This window comes from Salminus brasiliensis, chromosome 17, assembly GCF_030463535.1.
Source record: "Salminus brasiliensis chromosome 17, fSalBra1.hap2, whole genome shotgun sequence".
NCBI classification, from domain to species: domain Eukaryota; kingdom Metazoa; phylum Chordata; class Actinopteri; order Characiformes; family Bryconidae; genus Salminus; species Salminus brasiliensis.
The window spans coordinates 7,834,531-7,846,701 of record NC_132894.1 but is presented as its reverse complement, the minus strand read 5'-3'; the positions used below and the strand labels follow the sequence as shown (position 1 = coordinate 7,846,701).

At 39.7% G+C, this 12,171-nt stretch overlaps 1 protein-coding gene across 8 annotated transcripts; it reads left to right on the top strand.

The window, feature by feature from the left end:
- Nucleotides 1-3,425: 3,425 nt before the first annotated feature.
- On the top strand, nucleotides 3,426-12,109 carry mbd3b (methyl-CpG binding domain protein 3b). Of its 8 annotated transcripts, none has more exons than XM_072661225.1 (8): nucleotides 3,426-3,614; nucleotides 5,805-5,873; nucleotides 8,338-8,497; nucleotides 8,621-8,758; nucleotides 8,902-8,992; nucleotides 9,171-9,348; nucleotides 10,496-10,648; nucleotides 10,846-12,109. In XM_072661225.1, the coding sequence occupies exons 1-7, from the start codon at nucleotides 3,601-3,603 to the stop codon at nucleotides 10,641-10,643; spliced, it is 798 nt and encodes a 265-aa protein (XP_072517326.1). In that variant the 5' UTR covers nucleotides 3,426-3,600; the 3' UTR covers nucleotides 10,644-10,648; nucleotides 10,846-12,109. The 8 variants fall into 8 exon arrangements, with proteins under 8 accessions (XP_072517326.1, XP_072517329.1, XP_072517328.1 ...); XM_072661227.1 differs by lacking the exon at nucleotides 3,426-3,614 and adding an exon at nucleotides 5,228-5,381 and having other exon boundaries at nucleotides 5,808-5,873; XM_072661226.1 differs by lacking the exon at nucleotides 3,426-3,614 and adding an exon at nucleotides 5,228-5,381.
- Nucleotides 12,110-12,171: the final 62 nt, after the last annotated feature.

Genomic DNA, 12,171 nt, shown 5'->3' with positions numbered 1-12,171 from the left:
CCAATAACTTGGTTCATCTTTCAAATGATCATTGGCATACTTGAGGCGCGCCTCCACATGTGCTCTCTTCAGCAGGGGTACCTTTCGGGCACTGCAGGATGTGAATCCATTGTTGCGCAAAGTGTTGCCAATTGTTTCCTTGCAAACTGTGGTCCCAGCTGCCTTCAGGTCATTTGCTAACTCCTGCCGAGTGGTTGCAGGACGATTTCTGACTGTTCTCAGCATCATTGCCACCCCACGAGGCGAAATCTTCTTTGGAGCACCGGGCCGAGGTCTGTTGATTGTCATGTTATACTCTTTAAACTTTCTGATAATTGCACCAATAGTTGTTACTTTCACATCCAACACCTTACTAATCTTTTTGTAGCCCATTCCAGCTTTGTGAAGGTCAACAATTCTGACTCTGAGGTCCTGTGACAGCTCTTTGGTTTTACCCATGTTGGAGACTTGAAATCTGTGTGATCTGTCTGATTCTGTGGACAGGTGTTTTTCACACAAGTGATTAGTGAGAACAGGTGGCTTCAGGTCAGGTAACAAGTTGATTGGGAGTGTCTAACTGGTCTGTAAAAGCCAGAACTGCTAATGAATACTAAGGGATCAAATACTTATTTCACTCCATGAAATACAAATCAATTAATATATATTCCTTAGATTTATTTTCTGGATTTTCTTTTTAATATTCTGTCTCTCCATGTAAGAATACATCTACCATTAAAAGTATAGAATGATCATGTCTTTATTAGTGGGCCAACGAAGAAAATCAGCAAGGGATCAAATACTTCTTGGACTCACTGTATATATATATATATATATATATATATATATATATATATATATATATATATATATATATATATATATATATATATATATACATATACATATGCGTATATATACATATACATACATCTATAAACATATGTATATGTTTATAGATGTATGTATATGTATATGAGCCCATGTGGATATTCATAAGTACAAGTAATGATTCACAAATGGATTGTTTTTGGATTCATTTGACTTTACAACTTGATACACAAAATGAAATATATCATAGTGCGGGTGCAACAGCGCGCTTAGGGCATTACAGTGTGTTCTTTTTCTGATCAAGGTCACTTTCTGAAGTCTGCATGACGTAGTGACAATCAACCATCATCCTCGTGGCCTGTGTCTCCATGTACACTATTTAATGATTGTGTGATATTGTGGGTAGGAAGCTTCAGCTTTCTCTGTTTGAGTCACATGAGCACGAGTTCTGGATTTTTCACGAAACCAGAAACTAGTGCATGCTCAAAAATGTAAATTAAATGATACAACCTCAATTTTGTTTTCATTCACTATGGATGAGTGACTCCAGCCGCAAGACTGGTTTGCAGATTGTGGTGCACGATTTGATCAACGTTCTGAGCACCAAAATATGCACTCATGCTCTTTTATACCCTTTCCCAGTTTCTCAGTCACACAGTAATGGAACCTATAATAAAGGTTTAAAAGTTTCATATGACTATGATATTGACCTTTTTTTAATGCAGTGCTTTTTTACCTTTGCATTTAGCACAGCTTTTTAAACCATTTTCGACCTAATAGTGCAATGCCAAACGTGTAGTTTGCCAGTTATGACTGCATTGTGTTAGTAGTTAATTTTTAAAGTGAGTTGATGTTCACTAGAACTGCACCATGCCTGTACCTTGCATAAAGAACTGATTTTCTATACATGTTAATGTTAAATATTTTAAACTTCTTTGTAACTTGTGCTTTATAGAGGAGGACCGAGAACCTCAACACACAGTTTATCTGCTCATCTCTGCTACAAAGGAGTGGAGGGGCTAGTTGTATGCAGTTGCTTAAAAGGCTGGTTGATGAACAATTAATTCAATACAGCCATGTTGTTTCAACCAGAAGACCCTTTCTGCCCAAATACATACATCAAAATTGAACATCAAACAACCTTAGTGAAGTGGTCAAGCTAAATTGTTTGCAGTTGTTTGTTTTATTGCATTTTCCATCAAAAGCAGAACAGAAGTAATTGACTGATTAATCCAAAAATACTTTCCAAAATTAACTATTACTGACATGTAAATGGGGAATATGGACATCTTTTGTTTACTTTGGAAGGCTCAGTAGTGTATGTGTTAAAACTGATCCCACAGTGTGGAGGCTGTGCTTTAGCCTGACTAGCTTTCACTGAGTTGTTAATGTGCTTCAAGATTGTGCTCCATTACAGCCTCCATATAAGTGATTAAAAAATAATATAGGTGTGAATTCTGTGACTTATACTGTTGCAACAAAAGTTATTCAACCCCCCCCCCCACACACACCCTTGCAAATTAGGTTTATTACCTAAAGTTGCAGTAAAACTTTGTTTGGAATAATAATCCTGTTGAAAAGTCCAGTGACACCCAAGCCTTCTCATACCTTTAAGTCCATCAAGGCTTGATTTCAAAAGAACTACCGGAAGATTCTGGAGTGGGGATCACATTTGCCTGACCTAAAAAAACTCTGTGGATGACTTTTTTAAGGCAGCTGTAGCACTCAAACCCATGAATATTAGTGAACAGTACAACATGATTGCTCAGGGACACTGCCAAACGCTGGCAGTCTCTTTGCATCACCTTTGGAGCAGGTCATAACAGCAGAAGGGTGCTGAATAATTCTGCAGAAGCCGCAGTCGTCATTAAATGTGGCATTTTGTGTTAGATTTGGAGAAAGCACTTATTAATTAAAAATGTTAAGAATTAAAAACGAACTAATCCATGCTACATTTTAGCCTGTGTGCCGTTCTTCCCTTTTGCTTTGTGCTGTGTGACTTTGGCTGCCAGGACCCAATGAATTGCCGGTCTGTTTGCACAGGGCTGCGACCTGAGAATGGCCTGCGTGTTGGAGACTGGAATACTTACTCTGCATTGTCCCCCGTCACAGTCTGTGTGAACCTGTGAAACGGACAAAAATACTATATGTTTCTTTGAATCCAGTGACAGATTTACTTTGACATTTATGGCATTTAGCAGACGCTCTTATCCAGAGCCACTTACAAAAGTAAGTAATAGCTTTGCTATTTACCCAAGAAAGACCATAGCTAGTTAGAATAGACTAATAGTTCAAAGATACCTCTAAGCTTTAGACATTACTAAACACAAGTCAATAAGGTGACCATAGTGCTCTGCTATTCCTCCAAGTATTCTCTGAACAGGTGGGTCTTCAGTCTGCGATCATTGCCCTGAACACCTTCAGATCATTTACAGATCTACTTTTGCCTGGAAACTAAATGTCTCTCATTAAACAATATAATATTTTATTTTCTGGATCCATATTTTTCTGTTTTTCACAGCTTGTAGACTAAAAGTGTGGTCTGCTGTCAAAGCAGGGTCGTCTAATCGTGGGGATAGTGGGCAAACACTGAAGTTTGTCCACTTGACCAACACATGTGTGGTCGTGAAGGTGGCAGAGAGGTTCCCTGCTTCGTCCTCACTGTGCAGAGAGCCTCACTCCCCTGTAGCGCGCATTATGTCTTTCATTCGCCTCATTGCAGGGGGAGGGGAGTGAAAGTGGAGAGAAGAGGGGATTTAACATTCACCAGGAGACAGCCAAACAGCATGCAAGATGGAGAAAAACGAGTAAGTAGCTAAATTAAAACCTCAAATTAAACGCTCACCAAACACATTCGCAGTACTACGCCTTCTTCGCTCGTCGCCGGGAGTTTCCAGCGGAGGGTTTTCTGGTGTTAATCTGAGCAGATCCGTTTTCTTGAGCACAAAAATGTACGATAAAGCGTTCCGCATTGGGGCTCTATCCAGTCGGCTGAAAGGCTAGATAGCTAGCTAGTCTGCCTGTTCACAGCCACCTCGGGCTGCACACTAGCTAGGTGCTCGATCGCTAGCCAGCTCTTCTTCTCGAAATGAAATTAAACCTAAAACGAGATCATCCCGAGCTGGTCTGTTCACGGGGTGGCTTGGGCTAACGCTTGGTCTAAGCAAGTTGAGCTTTCAGTAGCTATCTAGTGGCTAGCTACGACTGAACGGCAGTCAACTCATTTTCAAGCCACATATCGTCCAAGCTAGCGCTATTTGACAGCCCTGGCGTTTCACGAATTTTAAATAAATTAATTGTATTTAATTTAACGGACCAGAGCGCAAAACACGCCATTTCGCTTAATTGTGTAGCCCCACCGTGCTCGTTTCGCTGCCCTCCATGGGCTTCAAAACAGCGAGCCGTTAAAATTCAAATGTGCCGAGCGCGCTGCGGTTAGGTCGCTTTACCTGTGTCGGTCGTTATTCGTTTAACCGTAGCTAATTCAGCCACCGACCAACATAAACGTACAGTTCAGACTCGCGGAGTGATTAATAATGTACATTTAAACGCCGAGGCACCGGCTTGTGTAGCGCTGTGCATGTGAGTGTTTTGGCGGCGGGCTGTAGTGCCATAGCAAGGATTATCTGCACTAGATCTCCCGTAAGTGTCACTGTGTGTTTTTCCTAGCGGATGGATCCTTCAGCGGCCTGAACGCCGGGCAGAGTGATAAGGCCCCGGTCACGGCGGAGCGATTTGCATAGCGACAAAAGAAACGTGTCCACAAAGTAACGATGGGCTGTTCGAATCAGTGTTGCGAACCGACTCATTTGAATAATGTCCGTTTCATACAATCGATTCAGCGGGTTGTTTTCGTTTCAGAGATTTTACAAAGCAGTATTATCGTTACATCGCAGAAATAGCGTTATTTTAACGGCTAATACTGATGAGAGAAAAAAAAATCAGAATGAGTAAATCAGCTTTAATATCATGTTTAAAATACTTATTGACTTAGTGAGAGTCTGTGAGCCGCAGTACCATATCTTCACCAGACGTGGCCCACATCCATACACAGTCAGAGAGTCAGAGAGAGATTCGCAATTATTAGTCAATTTATTCTTATACCTTTCCTAAATTATTATGCTGAATTATTGAATAGGCTATAACATGCCCTGTTTACAGGGTAATTAGTAAGTCAGACAGCAGAAATGGAAGCACATCGTACATTTACATAGCTAACAGAGGTGAAGTGACTAATAATGTGCCTGAAGTATGTCTGAAACTGCTCTTAACCACTCTCATCCACGTTAAACTAGAACAAAACTCATATATGTAATGAATGTAAGAAATTAAATTCGTATTGTGTAAGTTTTGTGGAATGTTGTGAATCGGTTCCACCAAATCGCTAAAAGGAACCGACTCAGAAGAACGATTCGTTCACGGCTCTGGCATCGTTAGCTACCACAAAGAGCTCACGTTAAAGGGAGGAGGGGGACAGAGACCGAGCTTAAAAATATCATATTTGGTAAAAGGAAAAGACCTAAGACCTTCGCCAAATCTGTGGATAGAACCGTGGATGTCATGGACAGGAAAAGGTGGGAGTGCTCGGCTCTCCCAAAGGGCTGGAAAAGGGAAGAAGTGACCAGAAAGTCGGGTTTGTCCGCGGGGAAAAGCGATGTCTATTATTTTAGGTACTGAGCGAGCAGGGATGGTGTGCTGAGGTGGCCTTACGCCATTCTGCAACAGACTCCGGTCTGGAGGGAGTTTATTTTTTTTTATTTATTTATTTATTTATTTATTTATTTATTTTTATTAATTTTTTGATTCTATTATATGTGTAAATGTGTGCGAATCTCCCAGCACATGTGCATAATCTCAACGCTTTCACAACTTAGCGAGTGACCGTGTTATTTCCAGTCCGTCTCTGAAACCGAGCATGTGGGTTTATTTACTATCCCACTACGGGCACGATTCGGCCATGACCAGAAATAGACGAGCCTGTTTCTTCTTTTCTTTAGCAGAGGTGAGGAAGAGGAGGAAGAGCAGAGGCGAGAGAGAGGGGAGGCGGGTCGTTTGTTTAGTTTGTGGTAGGCTGGATATTTTATCTGTCTAACTTCATTGTTTGCACGTCTTGCAAGCTTGAAAACAGTGGCCAACAAACAAACAACCACACGGCCAGATTGCATGACCTCTTCATGTCTTCAGTCACACCAAGTCTTCTGTGAAATCATGCTGTGAACTGCATTACACCAGAGTCCACTGCTGAAGGGTTTGTTAAAGGAACAGGAATCTGCCTGTAGCTTCGCTGAATAGGCTTGACATTGTTTAAGAGGGTGGGGGTGTGGGTGGAGGTTGGGGTGGGGGGCAGATTTGCCACCATGACTGTTTATACTGTGGCGCAGTGGAGCTCAGCACAGCTGCACACAGATACACACACAGGCCATCAGCTGTCCTGATAGCAGTCCTAGGTGATGTGTATCATCTCTACCCTGCAAAACTACTTTCACATGGACAAGAACAGATCCTGAATCTAGTTAATAGGTCCTTTATAGCTTCTAATGTTTTTTTATACCTCTTTTAAGCATAATGATCTGGGAACTGTCGAGGACGTCCCTGTTAAGTGTTCGACAGGTCGTTATAACTGTTCAATAATAAAAAAAAACATTTAAAGCAAGGGCATTTATTTGCCAATAGAATACGACAGTGTTGCCAGATATATTACTTAAAGTTAAATAACTTTACAATATTTTCACAATAATCTAAACAGAATGAGAAAATATACTGGCTAGTTTTAAGATGATGACCAGTTCTGTTGGTTCATTCATCATGAAATATTATCACAATGTAATGAACAACTACCAAAAAAAAAAATGGAGATAAAACTTATTTTGTGTGAATTTGTGCGAAATTCGCTGCAGATATGCGTAATATAAACACTTTTACGACTTGTGAGCCGAGGTCCTGTGAAAGTGGCAAAACTGGCGAAAATGGAAATACAAGGGTTTTGTAGGGGAGGATGATATGATATGGGAAAAATATTATATTATGATGTATGACGAGACATGATATTAATACACGCCATACACGTGTGCATTGGTAGCAACAGATTCTTTAAAAACTACTATTCAGATACTCTCCCATAGTGAGTACAGTGATTTATACTCAAAATCTGCTGCATCTCATCCTGTTAAACCAGACTAATTTGACACTGTTTGTAATGAAACAGTTTGTTGATCTTTACTCACTGACAATATCCTCGATATGCTTAGAGAAACATATTGTGAATCACGATAACAACATTGATCACAATACAATACAGATGTCATATTGCCCACCCCTAGGTTATTGCATGTGAGTGACGATGTATGCATACAGTATGTTTAGCGGTGAGTGTATATGTTACTATGATATTATATAGATAATATTGATTTGAGTTTTAGTGGTACTGATGGATAATGTTCAAAATATTCTATTCATAATAGAATAATATAATATTGTCTTCTTACAGAACTGTAAATATGTAAATAAATAGAGAGGGGAAAGCAGGGCACAAACCTTTCCAACCATAATATACAGTATGATCTATACATACGAATCACAATTACTCTGATTACCTTATCAAACACTGTTAAAATTGGTTTTGTCAATGAATTAGAACATTATTTACATGAAATGTCTACTACAGTGTTTCCAGTACAAAAAGTTCCAATAAGAAACTGTTATGAAACTATATGAGAAGAATTTTGGGTTCTGTCAGTGTTTTGTTCTGTCTTGAGAGGTTAAGTTGTAACACTGTTAAACTAACCCGCGGTGTAGAGGACAAAACAGTTTATCTGTCAATACTCAGACAGTCCCTGTTTAATGCAAGTGAAAAGATGCATACCTAATGTTGTGGCGGTCAGCACTCAGTTTCTATCTGCCTTGTTGTGTTGCAGTTTCATGGTTTAGGCAGGATATTGCAAATACTATTGAACAAAAGGGAGAAAATTACATGCATTATGTCATTTCATAATACTTAGGGATGCACCAATACCTTTCTGTGGTATCAATATTGATAGTGTTAGAACTGTACACATATAGTGGTAAATGGATACTGTAAGTAAATATAGGTAAAACTGACAAATTTAAAAATTGACTGTAGACACAGGTGTAATCTTCCCATCAGGAACATTTTATGTGTTGTATTGGTATTTGGCCAATACAGTACAGTAAAAGAAGTACTCGTATTGATATCAATTTTAAAAACTGGTATCTGTGCATCACTAATAATCATTACTGACACTGTCCATGCTGTCAGGTGGATGTGTGTAACTGAAGGTTTGCTATGAACCTGCTTGCCCAGTTTGGCTTGTCTAACCAGGCTATGATAAATGCATGTCATGGTTTGCTTTTCAATTGGTTATTGTTCTGATAAAATGTAACCTCTTGCATTTCTTCTGTTATGTGTCTTTGTGCAAAAGCTTTGCAGTCACAGTGTTTCTTGGAGTTTGCTTTAAGTGGAGTTAAGTGGAGTTTTCCCCTGTAAGCTTCATCCTATTTTTACTCTCCCAGTCCTACTGGAAAGAAGTTCCGGAGCAAGCCTCAACTGGCACGTTACCTTGGCAACTCCATGGATCTCAGCTCCTTCGATTTCCGCACGGGCAAGATGCTCATGAGCAAGTTGAACAAGAACAGACAGAGGCTCCGATACGACAATAACAATCAGACAAAGGTGAGGCTTATGTAAATGTTAATATTTGTATTTGCACTAAAACCAGCTTAAGCTGACATTACTCCATTTATAGCTCGAAACATCTACCAGTGATGTGACACATTGTTTGTGTGTGTACAATAGGGCAAACCAGACCTAAACACATCTCTCCCAGTTCGACAGACAGCCTCCATCTTCAAGCAGCCAGTCACAAAAGTTACTAACCACCCGAGCAACAAAGTCAAAACGGACCCACAGAAGGCCGTAGACCAGCCAAGACAAGTACAGCCATCTGGCAATTAATTTTATATCTTACCAAAGTGTTTCCAATAAAAAATATCCATATTTTTATGTGCATTTAAGTTGTGTATTATTTTTCATGATTCCACCTATTTTCTCTTATCTCTTATGTATCTTATCTCCAGCTGTTTTGGGAAAAGAAGCTGAGTGGCCTTAATGCTTATGATATTGCTGAAGAGTTGGTGAAAACCATGGAGCTCCCCAAAGGTTTACAGGGTATGGCAGCCTAAAGGAATCTTGCATTAAAACTGTAGTCCTGTTCTTTGAATTTATCTTTACATTATGTTGGATTTGTTGTGAAGTTACAGTACTAGTTTATTATGTGTTATTTGATTATTAACAGAACTTGCTAAAACTAGAATTAGTGGAGTTAAATGTCTCTGCCTCTGTATAGGAGTTGGCCCAGGGTGCACAGACAAGACCCTGTTGTCTGCGATCGCCAGCGCTCTGCACACCAGCGCTGCTCCCATCACGGGCCAGCTCTCTGCAGCAGTGGAGAAGAACCCCGGTGTGTGGCTCAATACGGCCCAGCCCCTCTGCAAGGCTTTTATCGTCACAGACGAGGACATTAGGTATGGTCCATGATGTCTAACTGTGGTTCAATATGGTATAGTCATGGATGTTCAAATACACAGATATCTGAACTCATTTTAGAACATATTCTGGCTGTTGTACAAAGAATTGTATCTCCAAAAATGGCAACTTTACAGGAGAAGAAGGAAAAAAAAACATTAACTTTCAATGGAATTCACTGTAAAAAGGTTTTATATAAGGATGCAAGTAACTGATGTGTACACAGACTCGCCCCCCCCCCCGTTTCTACACCCATTGCCCATTATATCTGCTCCACTTACCATATAGGGAGCTCTGTGTAGCTCTATAGTTACAAACTGCCATCTGTTTTTTCTGCATATGTATTAGCCTCATTTCATCCTCTTCAGTGGTCAGGACCCTGCAGGACCATTACAGAGCAGGTATTATTTGGGTAGTGGGTCATTCTCAGCCCCTCAGTGACACTTGACACTGTGATGTCCACTCACTGTCCACTCTGTTAGACACTCCTACCTAGTTGGTCCACAGCTTATCTGTTGCTGCAGTTTTTGTTGGATGTCCTCTAGTCCTTTATCAGTGGTCACAGGATGCTGTTGTCTGGATACGTCAGTGTAAGTGGAGCTGATAAAATAGACAGTGAGTGTAGAAACAAGGAGATGGTTTTCAAGAAGTGACCGTTCAGTGTATGCCTTATCTTAACCAATGTATGGAAATATATATTTAAAAAAAGATGTTTTAAGTTAATGTGTGCCTAAGCACACGTCATTAAATGTGGTCAAGTATAGATCAACTCTTGGTTTTATGCAATAACTGCAGTCCTTGAGGGACACATTTTTCTGCTAATCTTGAGTGCCATGACACTAAATTCCAGTGCAAAATGACCCTTAGTGATGTTTTTTACTCATGGAAACTGGGAAAACTCAACCAAACAAAAGCATCACACAAATGGCCGTAATTTAGATGTAACTGTCCTAGAAGTTTCATGGTCATTATACTAGGATTTGATCACTAAAGCCGTGTTCAAGCTTAACCTCTTCCTATTAATTTACCCTTAAATTCCATTTTAATAAAGTGCACTTGTTAAAGAGACTTTATATGTTGCCAGTGTCCTGTTAGGAGAAACAGAATCCACTAATTGTACTTTCATGTTCTGCTGGAATGGTTCAGAAAGCAGGAGGAGCTGGTGTACAACGTAAGGAAGCGGCTGGAGGAGGCTCTGATGGCTGACATGTTGGCTCACGTAGAGGAGGCGTCAAGTGGTGGAGAGGCACTTAAGGAAGAGGGGAACTGTCATGACGACAAAGATGATGTATAACAAAGGTAGGTACACATAAAGGATGGATGGATGGATGGATTAGGAGTGGAATTAAATGTAAGGCTTACTCAAGCACAAGTAGAAATATATTAATAATCGAAATGAATAAATGGTGTAAGTAAAGACACGTGAAAAAAACAAGAAGAAAATGCGTTTAGCTGACTGTTAGTGTAAATTGTCTTTTCCATCTTTTCTTTTTCAGGGCAGTCATGTTTCAGGAGCTACCTACATACAGGTTTTACAACACAAGTTCAACCAGGACCACAACTCCCCACTCCCAACAGATCAGCTTAGCACCTCTACCAAGATGCTCTTGTCCTGCATGGCAGGGCACTGATTTTTGCCCACTGTTTGGGATTTCTCTCCAAGACTCGACTCAGTTGGTTTTCAAGCGTAACCTTTTTTTATGTGTTTTAAATGTTTTTACTGTCTATAAGAACAAACATTTGTAGATCCCAGAGTTGAAAGTGGAGCTATGATGTGCTCTGAGAGTGTCTATGGAATTCATATGGAGTGATGTGACAATCACTAAATCCTCCAATCTGAGTAGGTGTGGAGATATCTGAGGATGATCTAGATGAGAATGAGCTAGTCCTTTAGTGAAACAATCATCTGTGGTCATAATACAGAGACGACATAACGATGCAGTCAGTATTGTGCAATATCAAGCACTGTGGATGGAGTTGTGTAAAAGATGTGTTGATTTTTTTGAGGCCTGATAGACTTTGCCTCGTTAGTACTGTTTCATTTGTGTTGTGTTCAAACGCGATCCCTAATTTCGACCAGTTAACGGCAAGGCAGTTCATAATTACCAGTTCTTAAATGTAACAGTTAAAGTTTGGACTAGGGGCAGGTGTAGCAGTCTCCTGTTAACAATTCCATTTGTTTTAAGACTAATAACATCACTTTTACTCGTTCTAGGTTCTACAAATTCAGTGTAAAATAAGGCTGTTGGGTAGATGCTGGAAAAGTTTTCCACGTTTTTAAAAGGAAATTGGCTTGTTTTATTCTAAACTGCCACAATGGTATTTGTAAATTTTTATGTTTACCTAATTGTAACATAAAACAAATTCATTACTGGTTATCTTGGGCACAATGGTAAAGAGATGACCGAAACGCCTCTTGCCGTGAATTTTCATTCATATTTTTCAGTCCATGGTGCTTATTGAAATGACTGATGTTCTTTTATATGCTGTTCATGTTTTCTTTTATATTCTGTTCAGGCTTTCCACTCTGAATTGCATTCACCACAGAACATGAAATCTGAATTTAGCATCCAAATGTGAATAGTAACTTCATATACTTTTTATGAATGTTTTTTTTGTTGTTTTGTTGTCTGTTTGTTTTTGTTCTTAAGAACTCACATTGCCAGATTTAATGCCACCATTTAAAGATCTTGCAAAGTTACTTGCAAACTGTGGAGTTTACTTTGGCGTTTTACAGAGTAAAGTGTTTCTGTATGTTCAGTGGGTTCATGGCTCTTTTATGGACCACTTGTGGAACGATCAATTGGAGTGGATTTAATTAA

Excerpts from the sequence above, each read along its gene's own strand:
- mbd3b (XM_072661222.1), top strand. The coding sequence starts at position 5,368 with ATGGACAGGAAAAGGTGGGAGTGCTCGGCTCTCCCAAAGGGCTGGAAA. Across the intron at positions 5,874-8,337 it reads GGTCGTTTGTTTAGTTTGTG|TCCTACTGGAAAGAAGTTCC; the intron begins GTAGGCTGGATA and ends TTACTCTCCCAG. Across the intron at positions 8,993-9,170 it reads GCTCCCCAAAGGTTTACAGG|GAGTTGGCCCAGGGTGCACA; the intron begins GTATGGCAGCCT and ends GCCTCTGTATAG.